General features: G+C 31.9%; 1 protein-coding gene across 3 annotated transcripts in view; it reads left to right on the forward strand.

The window, feature by feature from the left end:
• HACE1 (HECT domain and ankyrin repeat containing E3 ubiquitin protein ligase 1) overlaps positions 1-24,174 on the forward strand; it is a 94,735-nt gene that overhangs the window by 13,084 nt on the left and 57,477 nt on the right. For 2 of the 3 annotated variants that reach the window (XM_031964478.1, XM_031964479.1), the window contains exons 1-5: positions 3,271-3,562; positions 3,686-3,790; positions 8,239-8,314; positions 13,128-13,259; positions 23,187-23,269. In XM_031964478.1, the coding sequence (XP_031820338.1) occupies positions 8,252-8,314; positions 13,128-13,259; positions 23,187-23,269 (278 nt within the window). In that variant the 5' untranslated portion in view covers positions 3,271-3,562; positions 3,686-3,790; positions 8,239-8,251. Of the gene's footprint in view, positions 1-1,036; positions 1,092-2,469; positions 2,560-3,270; positions 3,563-3,685; positions 3,791-8,238; positions 8,315-13,127; positions 13,260-23,186; positions 23,270-24,174 lie in introns of those variants that run through there. The other variant, XM_031964480.1, reaches the window with a different exon arrangement.

Raw genomic sequence — 24,174 nt, forward strand, 5'->3', positions numbered from 1 at the left:
CAATGAGAAGATTAAAAGAATCTAGAAATTATATCACTCAGAAAACAGTCCATTTCCTTTAGAAGGAGGTAATCATGCATTAGAACAAAATACATCACTGGAAGGTAAACTGATGATGGAAAGTGGAAACTTTCTGGAAAAATTTTTGTTAACATTCTTCACCAACAATAATGTTAAACCAGGGATCCTCAAACTTTTTAAATAGGGGGCCAGTTCACTGTCTCTCAGGCTGTTGGAGGGCTGACTATAGTAAAAACAAAAATTTGTGGGCCTTTAAATAAAGAAACTTCATAGCCCTAGGTAAGGGGGATAAACATCCTCAGCGGCTGCATCTGGCCCGCAGCCATAGTTTGAGGACCCCTGTTAAACTATCACTATATTTGGACTCAATACCATTCTTGTGCTGTAGAGAGAAATAAAAAGGTAGCCAAAATTTTAAGAAAGAAATTTTAGAAAAATATCTGAAATTCAGTTGCTAATATGGTATGGTATTATACTTGTTTTTTTAAATGTCCTACTATTGTTCTTGTTCACAATTTTTGGTAGCTGATTCTTTTTCAGATAACAGGTGGGGGAAAGTATTTTGAAAAATATTGTTACACAGGTGTGAACTTTTTATCATAATGTATTCATAAGGAAAACTTACTATGCATTTGTTTTAGATTTTTAAAAACCTTTAAAATTATTAACTTTATAAATAAAACTCAATTTTGAAAGTTGAAAGTTTAAAGTAAATTTATCAGGTTATTTTTCCATCAACTCCCTAAGAAAATTTTTTTCAAGATGTTTATTTGAAAACAGATTTAGTGCTGGTATCTTATCCAACACTTTTTCCTCTCTTCTTATCTTGAGTAGTTAGGATCATGCCAAAGTCATCTTAATTCTTTCCCCTTAGGTGAACAAATCAGTAGATCTACCAGATTACACTGTAACTAGATTATACCTAGCCACAACCTCACATTCCCTTTCTAAAGCCCCTTAATGGTTCATGCTTAGGCAAGATAAACTAATTTTTTTCTTACTATTTTCTGCCTAGATAATGAAACTGCTGTTTATACATTAATGCCAATGGTTATGGCTGACCAGCATAGGTGAGTATTTTTTTTTTAAAGACTAACAAAAAGACTTAGAATTTTAGAACTAGAAGTGAACTTGGAGTCGGTCTAATTCAATGTTTTATTTAACACATATGAAAAATAGTGATAAGGAAGGTTCATACTTGCCCAGGGTGAAATTGCTAACATTTGTTAAAGATTTTCTTTCATTATGTATCTTTTTCTTTTAAAAAAACATTCACTGTTGAAGTATACCAACTAAGTGGAATGACCTTAGTCAAATCGTTTATCCTAATTTTACAGATAATGGTAATGGCAGTAGTAGTTACATTTATATAGTGATAATGAGATGTTTTTGTCTGCTTAAATTAAAAATTATGTCTGTTGTGTGTAAAACATGGTGCTATATACAAATATAAAACAATTTCTGCCCTTAAGAAGCGTAGGTCCTACTAGAAGAATGGGAGTGGGAATCCAGCAGATATTTTAATTTTCTTTTTTTCTTTTCTTTCTTTTTTTTTTTTTTTGGCTGAGGCAATTGGGATTAAGTGACTTGCCCAGGGTCACACAGCTAGGAAGTGTTGAGTGTCTGAGGTCATAGTTGAACTTGGGTCTTTCCGACTTCAAGGCTGGCCCTCTATCCACTGTGTCACCTGGCTGCCCCCAGTATTTTAATTTTGAAAGGGGAAAAATGTATAGTTCTGATTTTTTTTTTTTCTGAAAGTATAATGAATTACATAGGATATCCTAAAAGTCTTTAGTGCAATTTTAAGTTTTAACAGCTTCCAATAGCTTTCATCACTTAAAATTATACCAATACTTTTGGGCCACCCTGTAAATAATTCATTCCATGGAAATAAAGATTTGGCTAATTAATGGGGTCTACAAACATACAGCTTGAGATAGAATGGTCATAGTGGGTGAGTAGATTCAGAATTCATAATTTAGAGAGAGACAGAGAGAGCATGAGAGCATGAAGGAGAGGTAAGGAGAAAGAGAAAAAGAAAGAGGGAGATAGTGAGAGAGAAGCATGAATTTTTCAGTAACTTTAGAAGCTATTTAGGCAAAATTTAAATATGGTCTTACAAATCTCAAACCAGTCATGTGTTATATGTATGCAGTTCCTTTAGCCTAACTCCCTTTCACAGAATTCATTGGCAGTAGAAACCAGTTTAGGTGGCATCGGAATAGGGAATGTGTCAGTGTCTTAATGGTCATGACTAGAACCTCCTGGTCCCTAGTTTAATTGACTATGTCAGGTACTTTTTGGCATTAATACTGCTTTGGACAAATTGCTGCACTTCAGAGAATAATTTTTTCCCGGGGTCTGTGGCTTATGTCATTTATGAAGATTTGAAAACAAGAATTGATAAGCTGTGCACTGTGCTTTAGTCTTGATTTTGTTTCTGTATAGATCTGTTTCAGAATTATTATCCAATTCAAAGTTTGATGTCAATTATGCATTTGGACGAGTGAAAAGAAGTTTACTTCACATTGCTGCAAAGTAAGACATATTTGGTTTGGGCAAATACATGTGGCCTCTGTTGTTTGTTTACTTTTTCTTGATTGCCTGCATTCTGGTTTTGCTTTATTTTGCTTTTTTGGATTGTGACTAGTGATATAACCATGAACTACTACCACATATTCTAGATTGGGCCTGAACCAAGACTGTAGACTGGGTGGAATGAGATTCCTTTTGTGATGGACTGAATAAGAATTGTGCAACTGAATTTATGATTTTTCTTTTTGAAAAAGAAACTATTCAAATTATTTAAAACTTAGAATTTACTTTAAAAAATTAAATAAATTTTTTTTTAGTTTTCAGCATTTACTTTTATACAATTTTGATTTCCTTTTTTTTCTCCTTCCTTTCTTTTGTACCCTTTTCCCCAAGACAGCAAGCAGTCTGTTGTGCCATGTTGTTTTTGTACCCTTTTCCCCAAGACAGCAAGCAGTCATGTTGTGAAAGAAGAATAAGAATAAAAGGGAAAAACCATGCGAAAGAAAAAATTTACAAAAAAGGGAAATTCAGGCTTCATAGTTATTTCTGGATATAGATAGCATTTTCCATCACAAGTCTTTTGTAATTGTCTTAGATCATTGTGCTGCTGAGAACAGCTAAGTCTATCAAAGTTGATCATTGAACAATGTTTCTTCTATTGTGTACAATGTAAAATTAATTTTAAATTAATTGTCTTCTGGAAATAGGCTAGTTATAATTTGAAGTTATTAACTTTCATCATCTTTGACTAAGACTTTTTCTTAGGCTATATGGAGAATGCTGTTTAGTTAGATTGCCCCATTGCTTATTACTAATAAGAAATTGGACTTTTGAAAAGTATTTTCTTGACATTTACAATTCATGAAGTAATGAATGTAATTCATGAGGTAATCATTGTAATAGTGTTATGTATGTATTTTCCAGAGTTGAGAACCTTGACTAAAAGAAGCTACTACTTAATTGATATCCTAGTAGAAATAAAAAAATATTATCTTCATGCATCAAGGTATAGGATGTTTTAATAGTGACTACAGAAATATACTTAATTTTTGACCTTTGCTTATTGAATTAATCAATATCTTTCTGATGTAGTTATTGAAAAGAATTTGAACTCTTAATTTTGTTTCAGTTGTGGATCAGTCGAATGCTTGGTTCTGCTGTTGAAAAAAGGAGCAAATCCTAACTATCAAGATATTTCAGGGTGTACACCCCTTCATCTGGCAGCTAGAAATGGGTAAAATGATTTTTCCAAATAACATTTTTTTCTCATAATGTGTTCAGTGATTTTCATTTATCTTTTATATAGTGATTTTTGATATTTAGCTTGTGGAAGTCACATAAACATGTAAGTATGATCAGTTTTTATGTAGAAGTTTTCTTAAAGATGTAAGGTAGAATTTTTCATATCAGGGAAGGAAGAAAAAAATTGTTAATTGCTTATTGTGAATCAGGTACTGTGTTAAGGGCTTTACAAATATTATTTCATTTGCTCCCTACAAATTCTGAGGCAGGCTAGACTTAAACTCAGGTATTCCTCACTCTAGCCTTGGAATGAATAGCACTAATTCATATAGTTATTTAGATTTTTTAGTTGTAGTTATGGTTAAATGTTATATTTGTTGATCTTTTTCTGTTGTTTTCCTTTTTATGAGAGACAGTGTGTTGCAATGGAGAGAAAAATGGCCTTGAAATCAGGAAAATCTAGGTTCAAATCTTGCCTTGTGCACATATTAGCTAAATGACTGAGCCAGTTGTTTAATCTCTCAGTGTTCTAGGCAACTCTCCTAATATTGGAGTTCTTGATTTTTTAAAAGAAATCATTTACTTCTTCAGCATCTAGTGAAATCTATGGATCCCTTAACAAAATTATGTTTTTTAAATGCATAGGATTACAAAGGAAATTGACTAAATTGATAAGTGTACAAGTTCATTGAGGACAGGTGAAGAACCTTTCTCTTCAACTTAGAGCATATGGTTAATAATATAGCAGATAGATAGATGTTTTAGGAAAATATCTAGATATGAACAATTATTTCATTTAACTTTTCATAGTGTAATTAGAAGATAAAGAACAGATTGCATCACAATATGGATAAAAACAAATTCAATCCTTTTGTCACTATAACAGGAGATTCAGCCAGGTGACTCTCTGTGAAAAATATGAACATGATCCCAGTATTGAAAAGCTAGATATTTTCTGAAATTGTCTGCCAGAAAGAATCTTTATAAATTATTCTTTAGAAACAAAAAGCACATAAAAATAAATAATTTTGATCACTAGGTCTCTCAATAGTAGACCGTCTCTGTTGGAGAAGATCTTCATTGTATTAATTTGGAAGGTAAAGAAATATAGTAGAGAGCTTAAATGATTTACCAGCTAGTCAGTGGAAGAAAATGAATTAAAATTGGTTTATGACACCTAGTGTTGTTATAAGTCTCTTAATATTTAATTAGACTTAAAAATCAGTAGATAAAATTTAGGATTTAGAGATTTTGAGAAAATTATTTATAGTTTAGGTTGTGGACAGTATCCTGAATGTTCAGGCCCCTAACGCTAGCAGACAGTTTGAAGAATGGGTATAATAATATTGTTCATACTTAAATTAATTCAGACTACTCATTGGAAGGACAAATACTAAAGCTTAAATACTTGGTCTGGGTATTGAGGATACCAGATTAATTGGAAGATACCCCGTTGGGAAAGATTGAAGGCAAAAAGAGAAGAGGATGGCAGAGTTTGAGATGGATAGATATTGTCATGAATTCAATGAACATGACCTTGTATAAACTTGAGACAGTGGAAGACAGAAGGACCTGACTTGCTGTGGTCTATATGCTTAAAAAGAGTTGGATATGACTAAATAATAACAAATGGTGACATTGATAAAGTGAAGCACAAAGGGAAGTTCAGCATTTTTTAGCTCCTATCCTTTGTCCTATTTTTAATGTATTTTTGAAGGTGGTACTATCTTGCTGCTTTTTCTCCTCTTCCTTTCTTTGTTTTCATACTTACATTTTCCTGGACCCACTTAGTTTTGTAAACAGGTAACCAGCTAGCTATCTCTTTGTCAGAGTCTAGGTTGATAGCCAGGTATTCAGTAAACATTAAGTACCTGTTGTATACCAGGCACTGTGCTAAGCACAAAGAAAGGCCAAAAAAAAAAAAAATTTCCTACTCCAAAAAAACCCACAGTCTAATGAGGGGAGACAGTATACAGATAACTTTGTACAAATAAGGTATATATAAGTGAAACTGGAGGTAATCAATTGAGGGAAGTCACTAGAATTAAAATACCCAAGGAAAGGTGGTATTTTAGTTTGGACTTGAGGGAAGCCAGAAAACTAATATAAGAAAAGAAAACATTTCAAGTCATAGAGAACAGCCAGTGAAAATAACTTGAAGCCAAGAGATGTGAGTGTCTTATTAAAGGAATAGAAAGGGAGCTAATGTTAAATTGTTGTTTGATTGCCTAGAATGTTGTCTGGGTGGGGAGTATAAATTATAAGTCCAGAAAGGTGGAAATGGGAGAGGAGAACAGGTTATGAATGGTTTCAAAGGCCAAACAGGCTTTTATCCTTCTTATTTGATCTGGGTAACGATAGGGAATCTCTAGAGTTTATTGAGTAGGGGCCATGATACAGTTAGATTTTCAGTCTGGGGCGAACCATATGTTAGCTGAGTAGAGAATAGACTGGAGATAGTAGACTTGTGGCAGGAAGACCAACCAGCAGCCTATTGTAGGCCTTCCAAATTTTGCTTGAGGACAGTGTTTCGTACCACTACCATGAAATAGCATGATGTATTGGAAACATGCTGAATTTAGCCAGTTGACCAAGGTCTAGATTATTACTGTGATGCCTGATAGCTGAGTTGTATGACCTGTGGTAAGCCACCTAACCTCTTTGAGGCCCACTTCTTTTATTTGTATGAGTTTTGTACTAGATCTCTGCTCTAAATCTATGATTTTATGTCCTCTTTAAATTTTTTTCTCTCAATTTTTATGGTTATAACTCTAGTTCAAGTTCTTATCACTCTTCCTGTGCCACTATAATAGTCTCCTAATTGATTTCTCAGTTTCCTTTCCTTAAGACCTACTTTCATATGGTTGCCAAAATAATCTTGCTAAGGCTTTGGGATCATGTGGTCCTATACCTTTGAGGTAAAACAACTTAGTTTGGCTTTTAAAATCCTCCATAATTTGTCCTTTGACTACATTTCCAAACTATTTACTATTAATCACCTTCAGTTTTTCATTGTAGCTCATCTTTGTCTTTTCTTTTGCTCTTCTCCCTCCAAATTATTAGTATTTTCTCCCTCTTTAGAGTACCTTGTAAATTCAAGGAGTACTTGCATGTTTTGAGATAGTCATAGAATACTGGACTTTGATTCAGGATGACCTGTCTTCCATCTCTGATGGCTTGATCCTAGTGACATCTTTTTACTTCTCAGGGCTTCATTTCACTGATTTGTAAAATGGGGAGCATAGTATTTCGATTATTTCTTGTCTGGAATTGTTATGTGAGACTGAACAGAGATCCTGTGTAGGATGTACTTTGCAGATTTTTAATCACTATATAGATGCCTGTATTTGTTGTATCCTTGAATAAAAGGGAATGGCCTTATTCTTAAATACCTGTCATAATACTTTGTTTGTAGAACTAGACACTTAAATATATTTGAATTGTATTTATATATTAGATGTAGGAAATGTAGGAAATCTCTGGTTTTTCATATATGTTTTGTGGTAATGCTTTTTGTTTCATCCTAGTCCTGTCTTTTAAATATTTTGTAATTAAGAACATAACACTTGATGCATTATTGTAATCTTTCAAAGAATTGAAATTTGACTGTATTATTTCAAGGAAGATTTGACTGCCCTTTCCTGAATCAAGTGAAAACTTGATTTTTACCAAGTATGTACATGTAGCACATACATCCTGGTTTTGGGGAGATTGAGCCTGGCAGGTCGCTTGAATTTGGGAATTTGTAGAGTTTCTAAAGCAAATTGAGTATCACACTAAATTTAGACCCTGGTGTAAAGGATGACCAAACTGCCTCTGAAGAGGTGAACACCTAGCCAGCTTTGAAAAATGGAGCGTGTTTAAAGAAAACCACCTGTGCCATTTAGTAATAAATTAGGATCCATAAGTGGTCACTTCTAGCCTACAATCTAGTGTGGCAATCAGTAGATAGACATCCAATCTCAAAGCAATTTTTTGTTGTATTTTTGTTGAGGCAATTGAGGTTAAGTGACTTGCCCAGGGTCACATAGCAAGGCAGTGTTAAGTGTCTGAAATCAGATTTGAACTCAGGTTCTCCTGACTAAAGGACTGGTGCCCTATCTACTGCGCCACCTAACTGCCCCATCTCAAAGCAATTCTAAACAAACCAAAAAAACTCCTAAAACAACATTAACAAACAAAAAAACCTGATTACACATTTCCCCTTCAGTTATCTGAAATCAGACCTAATGTTTGATAATGCCCAAATCTTAGAAACATTTTACATTTCATTTTAAATGATGTTACCTGAGTTTACTTTATCAAGTAGGGTATATACTATTATCAGATATTGGACCTGAATTGATTTCTTTCTAAAATATCTCTCTTATTCTATTCTTATTAGTGTATTTTAATGCTATTGCTTATGACATTTGTTAATGTTTCTTTTCTTCTTTTCAGTCAGTAGAAATGCATGAGTAAATTATTAGAATACAGTGCAGATGTCAACATTTGTAATAATGAAGGACTGACTGCAGTAAGTGTTTTAAATTTTGTTGAAGTGACTTGAATTACTTTAAAAAGGTAAAATTTAACATGGCACATGAGTTTTAAAATAGTTATTTTTTGTTTTTTTTTTAAATGTTTAATAATATCTTTGCAATAACTAAATGGACCATAAATATTTGGAAACATTTTTCTTTTAGATATTTTGATTAATTTATCCCAGAGAAACTATGAACCTATCACATTTTTATTTTGTTTGCTAGCTTATTTCTTTTTGATTCTGTCATTTTCTAGTTTCTTTCTTTAGCTTCTGTTTACTGGCTTTCAAGGATGTTTCAAGGCTTTCAAATACATTCTTCATAGGCACTCTGAGAGAGGTTAGATTATGGTTGTTTCTCAGTTTGCTCAGGAGTAGAATGTTTTCTTTACTGCTTCTCCTTGCTTTTGCAAAATTAAGTCAGAGAACATATATTCTTTGTGTGAGTGCTTTTCTTCATTGAAGTCTTACTTTGATAACTTGTGCTATCGAAGTGATGCTGGGGTCTCGAAAATTATGTCAGCTTTAGCAGATATTGCCAAACTAGAAAGGCTTTGAATATTGATCTGGCATCCTATAGAAACTTAAGTTTAGAAAAGTTTACAATTATTGTGGCTGCATGACTGTAAATTTACATGTCTGTTTCAGTAACAGTCTCTTATAGATATTTGAGTCATTCTGTTCTGTATTTGTATCTTTAATCTCCCTGCCCCCATGATGGATTTGTGATTGGGTTCTCTTTTTGTTGTTATTTTCCCATTTTTTTTAGCCTGTTTCTTGACTTCAAATTTGAGGTCTAGACTGGTCCTGTTGTTTCTTTCTTGGGGCATTGAATGTTATATTATTCCAGGATCTCAGAAACAGGCTGGGCGCCAGCAAGATTTCAGTACTCCCAAATTGGTTTGATCCAGGACAGAGTTTAAGCCACATTACTGCTGCTGGCTTCTGGACTTCCTCCTTTTTTTGTAACAGTGCCCAGGTATTCTATTGGGTCTCCTTCTTATACTACCCTGGATCTCTTAAGTAGGACTGGGTAATAGATGACAAAGTGAATGCCAGTTGGTACCTGCCCTTGTCACAGTATTTGGCAATGGCTGGTGTGGGTGTGAGACCTCCTTTTGCTCTGGTGAACAATTTTTCCCTGGGTGCTGGAGTGTTCTCTGTCTAGTGTACTTCTGGCTAACTCTTCAGTCTACAGAACTTCTCGTCTCCTTGTCTGCTTACTTATGCCAAGCTGGGCTGGACAAAGGCCTCGCTCTGACCTTTCTTGGATTTCTTTATTGGGATTTGTTCTGGTGCATTTTCTAGATATGTTATTAGGAGTTTGTCCGCAATAACATTCAAAAACCATTTTCTTTTCTTTTTTTTCCTTCTTTCTTTTTTTAATTGTAGCTTTTTTATTGACAAAGCATATGCATGAATAATTTTTCAACATTGACCCTTGCAAAAACTTCTGTTCCAACTTTTCCTTCCTCCCACCCCCTCCTTAGATGGCAAGAAGTCCCATACATGTTAAATGTTAAAGTATATGTTTTACATACAATATATGTATTCATATTTATACAATTGTCTTGCTACACAAGAAAAATTGGATTTAGAATGAAGATAAAAATAATCTGGGAAGAAAAACAAAAATGTAAGCAAATAATAACAGAAAGAGTTTAAATGCTATGTTGTGGTCCATACTCATTTCCCAGTATTCTTTTGCTGAGTGTAGCTGGTTCTGTTCATAACTGATCAATTACAACTGATTTGGATCCTCTCATTGTTGAAGAGAACCACTTCCATCAGAATTGATCCTCATATAGTATTATTTTTGAAGTGTATAATGATCTCCTGGTTCTGCTTATTTCACTTAGCATCAGTTCATGTAAGTCTCTCCAAGCCTCTCTATATTCATCCTGCTGGTCATTTCTTACAGAACAATAATATTCCATAACATTCATATACCACAATTTACTTAGTCATTTTCCAGTTGATGGGCACCTATTCACAAAAACCATTTTCTAAGTTTGAATGGCTCGCAATCTGTTTCAGTATAGTGAGTTTCAGTACTGGCGAAATTATAGATCCCTGAAATAAGTATATAAACTGAATGGAATAGATTATAGGAATCTCACTCTAAAGTAGTCACAGTTTTGAAATATTTTTTCCTAGAAGTAGAGGAACTTGTATCTCTTGAAAGAGATTCTGAAAAAGAGAAACAGGCTCTTGAAGTAGTTTAAATGAAATAACTAAGACATGAAATTTCATCTACTTTTGTTGTTTAGCTTTTAAAATTTTTTCTCCTGCTTCTAAAGAGTATTTTATTTTTCCAATTACATGTAAAGATAATTTTGAACATTCATTTTTGTAAGGTTTTGAGTTGCAAATTATTTGTCTCTTCTTCCCTTACCTTCTTCCTCCTTAAGACAGCTGGCAGTATGATATAGGTTATACATGTAGAATAATTATAAACATATTTTCAAGTTAGTCATGGTGTGAAAGAAAATTACTTTCCAGAATGTTGGGATCAGTTCACAATTTCGCCAACAATGTATTAGTGACTTAGTTTTCCCACAGCCCCTTCAACATTTATCATTGACTTTTCCTATCATCTTAGCCAGTCTGATAAGTGTGATGTGGTACCTCAGAGTTGACTTAATTTGCATTTTTCTAAACAATAATTATTTAGAACTTTTTTTCTTCATATGATTATGGATGGCTTTAATTTCTTCATCTGAAATTGTCTGTTCATATCCTTTGACCATTTATCAATTGGGAAATTTGGTTCAGTTCTCTATATATTTTAGAAATGAGGCCTTTGACAGAAACACTAGCTGTAAAAACTGTTTCCCAGATTTCTGCTTCTCTTCTAATCTTGGTTGTATTGTTTTTGTTTGTGCAAGATCTTTTTGATTTAATGTAATCAAAATTAGCAATTTTTCATTTCATAATGCTCTCTATTTTTTGTTTGGTCATAAATTCTCCCCTTTAGAGATTTGGCAAGCAAACTGTCCCTGTGTAGCTCTTCTTTAAATATGGAAAATAATTTTGAATATTATCTGTTGTATACCTACTTATAAATAAAGGTCTCTGAGATGAATATTGGAAGTGTCAGTTCTGGTTAGGACAAGAAAGACTTTGGAGGAAATAACATTTACTCTCTTTTATGTAGGTTGGACAGAGTGTCTACAAGTAAACGTAGAAGTAGTAGGGAGGGAATAACACAAACATAACTAGTTAGACCAAAAACATGTTGAAACATGGACCACAATTTAACTTCATTGACTAGAAATAAAGAACATAAGCTGAGTTGAAATAAAGTGTGAAATAAAGAAAGATAGGTTGGACCTAAATTGTTAAGAATCTTAAAGCAAGGCTAAAAAAGGCCTTTATGTGGTAGCTACTGAGCCATAGAAAGTTTTTGATCTGAAGAATAATGTCATTCTTTTAGGTGCTCTGGAAAAGACTAAGGAAAAAAAATGAATCGGGGCTCCCCGTTAGGAGGTTTCCTTAATATTTGTGGCAACACTTTTAGAGGGCAGCATGGTAACATGAAGGAGCACTTGACTCTTGAGTTAATCCTTTTGATTTGATTTGATATGATACTTAGTAATTCTGTGACTTTGGGGACATTGAACCTTTCTGGGCCTCAACCTGTAAAATGAGAGCTTTAGATTGAATGGTCTGGAAAATCCTTTCAACTCTAAATTAATGATGTTCTTCTTTAATAAGGATGTAAATACTCTGTTGATGATTGGAAGAATGATAAGGGATAAATTTGAACAATAATGAGATTGAGCCAATAAGTTTGGCAGTTGATGATGTAGGATAGAAGGAGGAAGAATCAAAGATCATTTTGAAGCTTTGGTCATAAGTGATTGGAGAATAGTGGTGCCATTAAGAGAGCTAGAGAAGTTGGGAATAGATGTATTTAGAGTAAAACTGATGTCTAGTTTTATGTTCAGCTTGAGGTGCCTGTGGGATATCCAACTGGATATATTCAGTAGACAGTAGGAAATATGAGTAAATGTGATATACTTTAATATTTGAATATCCATAGAATATCTGATAATGTAATCAGTATAGATATAGGTTCATCTTCATGGTACTGCTTATCCAGTGTAGGCAGATAGATAAATATAATATTTAATGATTTCTCCCATTAATTAATTTTGACAAACTTTGAAAGGATATAAGAAAACTTATTTTAGAAACATTTTTATTAGCTTCTGCTGTTTTTTCTTCCTGATTTTGTTTATATCTGCTGGGGATAGCAGCTTCTGCTGTGAAACACACTTTTTCTAACAAAAATTATTGTTATACTTATTTCCTGACATTCTTTCTGTTATTTTCCTGTTAATATTACTTGATTTTTAAATTTAATTTAATTTAATTTTGCTAGCAGAGGGAAAGGTTGGGTAATGAATGGCAGTGAGGGGAGTATGAATGTACTATGCTGAGAATATCTAGTACCAAGGTTTGGAGTTGGGGAAAAAATTAGTCCCTTTCTTTTCTCAGTCAGAATTACCTTTTGGGAAATATAATTGCATACTTTGAAAGCCCCAGGGCATGTATAAAGGAAGATAATCTTGTACTTGTACTTTTATTTTATGTTAGGAAAAGAAAAGATTAATTTTGAAACATAACTTTGGGGTTATTCAAATTTTATTAGAAATAGTTAATCATTAAAAAACTAAATAAAACACATAGGCTTAAAGTGTTACTAGTAGTATATTAGATTTACAATTGAAAAATTACTTTATTATAATGTTCTAATGAAAATTTTTTTTGTAAAACTTAATTTGCCCAAATTACTCTACAGATTCACTGGTTGGCTGTCAATGGAAGAACAGAACTACTTCATGATCTTGTGCAGCATGTCAGTAACGTGGATGTTGAAGATGCAATGGGACAGACAGCATTGCATGTTGCATGCCAGAATGGTCATAAGACAGTAGGTTAAATTTAGTTGAAATTTCATGTATTTTGTAAATTTTTGTAAACTTAGAATTTATAAAAAAAGGTTTTCAGTAGGAATATTTGTGAACTTTATCTTGAAAGGTCTTACTTTTAAAGTATTTTCTACTAATGACTAGATTGCTGATTTGTGTTGGTGGAAGGAAAAGAAATAAGTACTTTTTACTACTAAAGTATTTCATGTAAGTAGCTTCATTTAGATTATAATTGATTTAGACATTGTCCATGAGTCATCTATGATTGAAAAAAAAGTATTGTTTTGTTAGTCAACATTCTGGTGATTAGCTTAGGTAAACTAGTACTTGGAAAAATAGATATACAGGTACATACTTGAAACTTTTGTGCTTTGATGGCCTAGCCTTAAGAGTCCCAAGACTGTCTCTGATGAGGCATTCCAAGAAATTTAGAATACAGTGTAGGAATTGCAATATCAGGACTTTTTGAGTTTGGGACTTGAAAGTTGCTTTTCTGATATCCTTATGTGTTCATTAAATGGGGAAAAAAGATTTCTTTGGATCATAATATCTGCTTAGATTTTATTCCTTTTAAAGTCTAGAAATTACATTAGTTCAGTGTCTTTAAGGAATAGTCAAAATAGCTATTGTTTCTTCAAAGATTACCATCTTTAAGGTTGTGAAAGTGCTTTTTGTTTTAAAGCTTACACGAGAAATATTTTGACATAACTGGGCCCATTCTTCAGTATTTTTGAAGAGCATAATTATGGATGACTTTTCGGAATTCTTTTGTAAAATTATTTGTTTTTCATGTGAATCCTATTGATAGTATTCCAAGGAAAAAAGTTGTTTGATTTTCAAACTGAAAGACTTCTAGCTGTATCTATAACATGTAAGATTTTAAACCATAATGAAAAAAACATAACAGTTGTTCAACAACTGTATCCTCTCTCTGCTTTTATGAAGTTTAGCTAGGAAGTGTATTACAATAGTTAATATCAATTGCTTTCAGTTAGAATATAAGATAGTAGATCATTAAGAAAGCCTTGGCCCAAACCACATGTGCTTTATAAAGAATGCACTGTTATTTACCTATATGTATATATTATTATTATTAATATGTAATATTATTATAAAATACATTATACTCTGAAGTCACATTGCACGAGTATAATGTATTCCATATGGTATACAACTTAAAGCAGGTGTGGTGAAGCAATGAAATAGGCTTCACAGTTGAGAAATTCTGTCTCTGAAGAATTGTCTTCTAAGAAAACTGATACTCTGACTTTACTTCGATGATGTTTTCTGTCTCAGATTTTGCAGAGATAGTAGAGCTGGAAGGGAAAAAATAGTGACTTTCCAAACAGCATTACAACTCTGTGTTCCTATGGTGGTTTGCATAGGGAAGTAAGACTGCTACTAAATTTCCATCCTGGTCACTGAAATGCCACAGGGATTTTTGAGCATTGTACAGAAGAAAGAACTCTATAGTGACAAGAGTTTATTGAAGCATTGGTATTTGCCATTAATTATAGGATCAGAATGTCCGAAGGGACTTTGAAAAGTCATTTAGTCTAAAGACCCTTGTCTTTAGGTAGAATTATATTGATAGAAATTTTTTAGTAGAGTTGTACTTATTCTAATATGTATTAGAATTGATCATTTTCTATGATGTATTTGAATCTTATTAGGCAGGAGTCTGCATTTAACTGGCCTGAATTATCTACTGGAGATAAATTTTTCAAGAGTAGGGATTATCAATTATTATTATTATTAGTTTTTACTAATTTCCAATCATCTCTTAATTTACTAATGAGATGGTCTAAAAGGCTTTATCGTGTGTTAGTGATTTAGTTGGATATGGAATTAGGAGGCTGTCATATCATTTTACTAGAATTGGATGTTCCTTTTAGTCAAGATAGTTTAATTATATTCATTAAGGAAATGGTAGGGCAACTAGGTGGTACATTGTATAGAGTACTAGGCCTGGAGTTAGGAAGACTCATCTTCCTGAGCCCTAATCTGGTCTCAGATACTTGCTAGCTGTGTGATCCTATATGCCTCAGATTCCTCATCTGTAAAATGAACTGAGGAAGGAAATGGCAAACTACTCTATTGTATTTGCCAAGAAAATCCCAAATTGGGTCATGAAGAATGAGATATGACTGAAAAACAACTTAAAGAGCTTATGTATATGAGGACATGTTCAGTGTTATTTGTACATTAAAATTTTTTATTAAAATTTTAAAAAAGCTTGGAATTTTATTCCTTTTATAAAAATCAAATGTAAAAATCTTCAGAGGAAAATGAACCTTCAAGCTCTAAAAAAATTAATGTAGAGACATAAGAGGCAAAAGTCTGTGAAGTTTTATTTTTAATCTCAGTGTAGATTAAATTTCAGGAAGACATGAAAAAAAAGTTTGAATAAATGGAAATGAGAGAGAGGCAATATCATTTCCAAGTATTGGGCAGCTCTATAACATTCCTTTTTGCTGCCACATTGTTGTTTGATGATGAGAAATGCTTTAAAGATTATGAGGATGCTTATTTAATTAATAATTTATTTTGAATTTACATAGAAGATTAAATTTAAATTCACTTTGCAGATCATACATCTATTCTATCAAAGATAATAAAGATGAAAAAAATCCTGTTACTTCTTTGTTGTTCGTTGCAAGCTATGCAACATGGACAATCAAATTTTGTTTGCTGATTCTATAATGTTGTCTTAATATATTAGGATTTTGAAAGTTGCCTTTTTCTTCTTGAGAGAGAATGTGACACAGTGGAGAGAGAACAGTCTCAAGAACTGGGCTCAAGTCTTGCCTCTCTGACATATACTGGTTATTTGAGTTTAGGTTAAAGACTACTTCTAGGAACTACAACAACTTTTAAAGATGAAAGATTGTATAAGACTTAGTATTCTGCTAGGTTGAAGGAATTTCCTTTACCAACGTTACATAGGCCTGGGCAAAAAAAAAGTAATACTAATAATAGATTGAAAAATGTGAATATAACTTCTAAATCTTCTGTCTTCATTAGTAATATTACTAGCAGCTTTTATTTGAGCTATACCTTTTGTTTTGTGTCACCAGAATCATAGTATAGTTTTAGGATATATTATCAAGGGCACATTATAGTGTAGAGAAGGTCTTCTTAAACTTTTTTTTTTTACTCACACCCCCTTTTTGCCTGACAAATTGTTATGTGATCCCAGACATATATAAAATAGATATACAAATCAGCTATTTACTGAGTGATAAATCTTAATTTCATGACCCCCACATTCAGTTATGAGATTCCATATGGGATCATGAATCACTGTTTAAGAAGCTGGGATCTTTGAAATCTTGGTTCCTCTTGACCTGTAAGGTACCATAGAGATCAGGCTTGACTCATTCATTGGGTAAATATTTATCCTTGGGATAATATGTATTTTTTTATCTCAAACTTTCCTTTGTGATATATGCAGAATATTAGTGATTTAGTGGGTGAAAATGCTCTGAACTCTGAAGGTTTTGAAAAAAAAAAATACATGTATCTGAGAATATAGTTCTTGTTGCTATGGAACTTTACTTTTCCAACAACAGAAAGATAAAGAGCAATTTGCAGACCCTATCTATGATGATTGGATTTTAAAACATTGTAGCAATTTAGTCAGCAAATTGGATTTTACTTAGCTATCTAAAATGCCAAATTTGAAATTAACCTTTTATAGTTTTTATTCCTGTTGTCATCAGTTGTTTAAAAGACTTAAATGAGGTGAACTCTTGGTGCATATGAATACTTTCTTAGCTTTCTGGGACAATTTGGAACCATAAACTTAGAGCAACATATTGTTAAATGATTTAACCTAAACTTAAATACTGTGAGTACATTTAGCTAGAAATTAATTCAGAATTAAATTTAAAGAAAATATCTTATACTTAAGTAATTTGATATCTTAAATTTATGTATCTTAGTTTGAAGCTTCACAAATTTAATATGAAAAAGCAATTGGAATCTTGTTAGTGTAGATGTAAGCTATAAAACTTAAAAACAGTTGTTAATTTGACAAATGGCATTATAGATTGTTATTTTCAAGAGAATTATTACTGACTGCGTTTCTCATTGAAATTGCAGGCTTGTTAAGGAGCAATAAGGTTATTCCACTACATTCAGTCAGCTATATTGGTATCCATAACCATCCTCCAAACTTTTCATCCAGAGACTTACAGGGCAGTCATGTACACTTATTTGAATGCTTTTTCCAAAGCATTGCTTCGATTCAGCTTTGAGGCATAAAGGTAGGTTTGATTAATATATTTCAGAATTTAATTTTAGGTTTAGAGAAAGTTCAGTATTTCTGATTTTAGACTTCTGTGTTGGCTGATCTGCAGTGATGGCAGTTTTTCCAGTTACTGTTATTTATCAGGATAAGTGAATACTGCTGTCAGTTGCTGGATAATTAAAGAAATATACATTAGTTTTAGGTAGTTGGTCTTCTAGCCAATTGAACTTTTTTATGTAGTAGATTGGTTTTAGAGAATATACAAGCATACTGTCAGAAGCTCTGCATCATTATGTCATGCATTATTTTTCTTAAATTATTAGACTAAGTTCTGGGGTCATTATATTTAACTTTGTGTATCCTTCAATGTATAAAATAGTACCTTATATGTTGTATTATACAATAAAAACTTGGTTAAGTTGAAATGATGAATTTTTCCTTTTGGATTGTAATAATTTGTTAAAAGGAGTTTACATTTACTTCTTTATTGTTTTTTAACGTGAACCATTAACTTTTTTCAGTTTTATTACTTTGGATTTGGATGTATGTGTGAAAACTTGTCATTTGTATTTTGTTTCTTGGCTAGCCACTGACTTAAGTTAAATAGCTTTGGAAATAGATGCAAGAACATATAATTTTATAAATTTTTCTTACAATGCTATTTTACAAAAGCATGCTGGAAAGACATGAAACCTTATTGAAGCATGCAGGTAGTTGTGTCTTCCAAGGCAAATTCTGGAATCTACATGGGCTGTCTTCTATCATTTTCCTGTCCAGATTTCTTTTTATCAGTCATCTACTTTTTAAGGTTATAGGAAAGAATTTGTCAATGAGATAGAGCCCTACCTGCTATTTGGAGGACCATGAAACAAATTTTTTTTTGATAATTTTGGAACTGGAAAAAATTTTTTAAATTAAAACATAAAGGAAATAAGAAATTATATAGTACTTAAGTTTTTATTGCTCTTTACCAATTTAATCTTTTCCATATTTTAATATAAATGTGTTTTACATGTATATGCATTTATATGCACACATACATCAGTCTACAAAACATTTGGTTATTAAATTCAAAAGTATGCTTTTTCAGGTGTTAATTACTATTTTATTCATCTTTTAAAAATTTTGTTATAAGTGCATCTGCCAGCTTCTGATCTTTTTATTAATTTGAGAAGCTGGCAAAAGCTTTTAAAGAATAAAAAAGTATTTCTAAGAAAACAGATATAATGCTTGGATCTGTTTATCACTATCTTAAAGAGATCATAGAAAATGTTTGTTTTCAGAAAAAGGATGCAATATACAAAACCCTCATTGAATGAAACTATTTTTGTCATGCTATACTTTATAAAATGGACCCATTGCATAGGTAGTCTATCATGTCTGGAAAATAGTCATTTTTCATTTTTAACTCTTAGAATCTCTAGTTTCTTTAAAAGTTCCTCTGAAATGTTAATTCTGCTAGAATTTTTTTCCTCATTCCTTATTTTCTAGTGCTTCCCCTTCCAACAATGACTTTATATTTAATTCATGCAATGTAATCTTTTTGAGGGCAAAGATTTTCATTATGGTTCTTAGAAATTTAATAAATTGACAAAATGAAAATGGAAAATTACAAGCAGAATTTCCTCACAAAGTGGAGAAGTAATGGATGGTTAAAAACTTTCAAGAAAGTCTAGAGTTAGGCTCAGTTATAAACAAAGTAATTTTGAGAATGTTTAAGGGCAAAAATGGAAGAACAGCAGAAAGAATGTAAGAAACTTTACCATTGAGGACAGCAGAACTATCGCAATTGGGTTCTAACATCACAATTTCAAATATGGTTTTACAGATAGTAGAAATGGCATTAAAGAATAAAGATAGGAAAAGATAAGACCAAGTATAAAGAAAGGAGGTCACTTTGATGGTGACACAGTTTTGAGTTTTTTGAGGTATTTATTCACAAAAGGTGGGGAAGATACTAGAGGTTTGGAAAAAAACCGTTACTTAAAAAGTGACTGAGAAATTATTGACAATTTGTGTGTGTGTTTGTGTGTGTGTTTTTATACACATACACGTATATATATATTTATATATATATATATATATATATATATATATATATATATATATATATATATATAACAAATTTTGCCTGTTTTACCATCTACATTAAATTTTAATGCACATCATCTATGCAATTATTTTGATTGTTAATAGGGAATTATAGACTTTACGAGGTAGTGTTCCTCAGAGACCACATCTTTATTAGATACAACTGATTAAAAGATGCAATTAAAGATTACCCTGTGCTTATTGTTGATTTAAAAAAGAAAAAAATTCTTTTATTCAGATCAAAATGCTTAATGGTGTTTTCCATTCATGTATATCAGAATTATTCATTAATTTTGGAAAAATATAACAGAGAAAACTTAGTAAACAACCTTATGATGCCAGAGGAGTGATAAAACTAGGAAAAGCATCACATTGCCAAAGATGTTCATAATTATTATCGAGGAGAACCAATTTATAGAGAGAATTTTCTTTGGGTGGTTAGCTCTTCAAGCTAGACTTTCTTTTGTGGATGATAACCCTGGGTTAGACCAAAGCCTAGAATATTGCAGAACCTCCTAAGAGATCTATTAACACCAGTGGAGGCTCATGAGCTACAAAGGGAGTAATAATAATAATCATTTATAAAGTTTGCTTTTAGCATCCTGAGATTATAAGTTGTAGTGGCCACTCCCTTTCTGAGGAAACTCTAATTTGTCAGCATGGAAGTAGTTGAGAATAGTTGAAGAAATCACAAAGCAAGAGTGAGTGCTTATAAAGGGGAAAGGGACAGTAAGGAAAAGATGTATGAGGATTAATTAGTTTTTTTCATAAGTAGTTTGTTACTTCTTAGAATTGTTTTGTTGTTGTATTGCTTTTGTGTTTTATTATAACTGATCCTGTTTCATTCTGGGCTTGAAATTGACATACTCAGACCTATAATGACTGAAATATATCTTACTAGCTGTGTGATGTTGGACAAGTCACTTAATCTGTTTGCTTCACCTTCCTTAAATGTAGAATGGGACTCATAATACTACCTACCTCCCAAAGTTTGGTGAGAATCAAATGAAATAAAACTTGTAAAATGCTTATTAGCACAATGCCTGGCATATAGTTAGTGCTTAATAAAGAGTTATGTCTTTCCCCCTTCCCTTTCATTTTAAAATTATTTTAAACTTATTTTTCAATTAACAAGCATTTTTCTCTTATTTTTATCTCTGCCCTCAGGAAAAAGATCAACTATAACTTGTTGCACATATGTAACAAAATATGCAAAAATATTTTCAAGCAAAATAAATTGGTCGTGTACAAAAATATGTCTTTTTGTGCATATTTAGACCATCACTACTTTGGTATATTATTTTCCTTGTTAATTAATGTCTCTTGACATATTTCTCATTTTGTTTTTTCTTATGGTACAGTAACAGTCCATTAAATCCAGGGAAACTCTCTTTGTTTAGCTATTCTACCCATGATGAAAGTCATTAAAAAAAGTTTACCTGATTTTTAACAGAGATCCATTATTTCATTGGTGTTGATATTCTTTCCATTATATGAACTATATCTCTTTGTACCTTAAGGTAGACCTTCTTTAGGAGTTGTTTTTGCTAAGGAAATTAGTCACTTAGGGGTCAGTATTCTGGTGATGATGTTCAGCAAACTTAACCAAATTGTCCTTTGATATATTGATCCTTTTTGGGTCAGAAGTCAGAACTTTTCCATCAGAAAGCACATGTCAGAGCTGGTTTACTCTTGTAATCTTCTTAAAAATGTCATTTTTTATATCAAATTTTCCATTGTATCTTCTTAAAGTCATCCTTTAGAAGTATGAAAAAGGAAAACAAAATTAATTACCATTTAAAAAAAGTCTCATGTTATTATTGTTTTACATTTAGTCTCCCACTTATAATGTTTTGATTTTTTTTCTGTTTACATTGTTACAGTCATAGTAGTTATTATTTTTCTGAGTTTTTTGCTTACTTCACTTTATAGTTCATACAAGATATAATTTCTTATATTCTCTTATATTCATGCATCATAATTTGTTTATCTGTTCCCCTGTCATTGAATATTTACTTTGTTTGTAGTTGTTTGCTAAATATTTTGGGGACTTTTTGGGGGGGGGGGTCATTGGCCTTCTTTGGTGTTGTAGAGGGCTAGATGTAGAATCTCTTGGTTAATGGGAATGTATGTATGTTTTACTCATTTTCTTAGTATAACTTCAGATTGTTTTGTAGAATGGACATGCTAATTTATAGCTATATCAGTAGTGTATCAGTATATCCATTTTGCTGCAACCTTGACATCATTAATTATTCCCACTTTTTTTTTTTTTTTTTTTTGCCAATTTATTGGATGTTAAGTGGTACCTCAGAATTTTGATTTACATATCTCTTACACTTGATTTGAAGAATTCTTTCATATGGTTCTATATCTGTTAAGGTGATGAGAGAAAAAATAGGAAAACATCATTTTGAGAACCCACTATCTGATGAAAATTTCTCGGAAAATTAGAAAGTAGTCTAATAGATATAACATGTAAAATGTTTTGAAAACTTTAAAGTGGTATATAAATGCAAGCTGTTTTTGTTATTATCGTTATTATCATTATTGTTGTTATAGCTAAAGTGTTGTATGACAGGATCCAAAAAGACTTTGACAAGCTAGAACGTTGTGCCAATTCGAAGATAAAATACAAAGATGATAAGTATAAAGTTATGTTTTTAAAGTTATGTCATAAGCTGTAAATCAATATTTCAATTAGATATAGTAATTTATGTGGAAAATTTCTGAGGGTTTTAATGGATTTTACAAACTTTATTTGATCAATACTAATATGTCCACTAGAAAAGCTAATATGAGGCTTCTTTTATAGAAACCTCATATGTAATCCAAGAGAGTCCTACTTTGCTTTGCCCTGATCAGATCTACATCAGGAGTATTCAGTTCTGGACACCACATTTAGGAAGGACATTAATAAGACTGGAGAGGATCCAGAAGACAGTGAGGAAAATAATGAAGGGTCTCAAGATTACACTAAAGATAACTCAATTGAGGAGTGTTCATTCTGAAGAAAATGAGTGAAATCATAAGGAAAAACTGCCTAATAATCAGAACCATACAAAAATGAAATGGGTTATAGTAGGTGCTTAATAAATACTTTGAGCTCATGCACTCTCTCTCATTAGAAGTCTTCCAAGTAAAGACTGGATGATTTCTTGTTGGGGATAGTGTAGTAAAGATTCTTATGTAACTATTAGTTGACCTAGATGGCTTCTGAGGTCCCTTCCAGTGCTGTGATCCTTATATTTCCTATAGGAATTCATGCTTTTGGGATCATGTTATATACATGCCTTTTGATACATCCTGTAGTAAAATGTCATCATGTATCAATTAAGCTAATATAGTATTCTTCACTAGAGTGAATTATGTTATTGGGAGGCTTTGGAAGATTACTTTGGAATATGAAAAATTTTAAATATAGCTTTTAAAAAAATGTAAATAAAACAACTTTAAATTTTATTAATTTTTGAATATGAAAGAGATCTTGCTTATATGAATTGCAGTTGGTGCTATAAATTGAAACTATTATAACTTCTTCTTTTTTCTCATATGATTTTGATTCTCTTCATTTTTTTCCCTTCAGACAGTTCAGTGCTTGCTAGACAGTGGTGCTGATATTAATAGGCCAAATGTGTCTGGAGCTACTCCGCTATATTTTGCTTGCAGGTATGGTGTTTTATTTTTTAAAATAGTTTTCAAGAATAGTATATAGCAGTAAGAAAAGACATTGGATTTTAAAATTTCAAGTCAAATAACTTTTGTTTCATATTAAGTACTGTGTAATTTTTGTGCAATTTATACCTTTTCAGAGACTACATATGATTAGCATGCTTGGCTGAAAGAATATTACAATGCCTTTTTTTATCTCTGCAAAATACCTTAATTAAGTCATCTGCATTTTCTGGAAATCAGCTTTCTTTTTACAGTTACCCCTTTTTGTTCTACCCCTAGCATTCTTTGGTAAATGAAATAATTATTTGTAATAATCTGAAAACACATTTTTCTGAAAGGATGCTTCTGTAGGCAACATTTTTATTATAATTAGCTAGTGATTGTTGCAGTTATAATCCAGTTTTTCTTCTATCCTTTTGGAAACTTAAAATGTTTTCTTCTTTCCATGCACATATTTAAATGAAAAATGTTGATGTAGTGGAAAGAACAATGAATTAGGAATCAGAAAACTTGAGTTGTAGTTCAGGCTTTGCTTTTATTTAGCTTATGTGACTTTGGACAAGTTATTTGGCTTCTTGGCCTGTTTCTTTAAATTTCATTCCTCAATTATCTCTGTAAAATGAAAGGGAGATGGAGCAGATGTTCTCAGTATTTTTGTTTTATATAAGTTAGAAACATAGTGCAATAGTGAGAAATGATGGATAAAAGCAACACAGTATCTCTCTAGACAACAATCAAGTAATTCTGTTGAAGGAATTGTATGCTTGAGTGTCACTTGCCTAATACTTTTCCTGTCTTTGGATAGAATTATTTTGGCTATCTCTTTGTGTTTTGTTCATTCATATTCAAATGGCTCTCTTCTCATTGACATGAGTATTTTGTACTAGTTATAGCACAAA

This window comes from Sarcophilus harrisii, chromosome 4 (genome assembly GCF_902635505.1).
Source record: "Sarcophilus harrisii chromosome 4, mSarHar1.11, whole genome shotgun sequence".
In the NCBI taxonomy this organism is placed as follows: domain Eukaryota; kingdom Metazoa; phylum Chordata; class Mammalia; order Dasyuromorphia; family Dasyuridae; genus Sarcophilus; species Sarcophilus harrisii.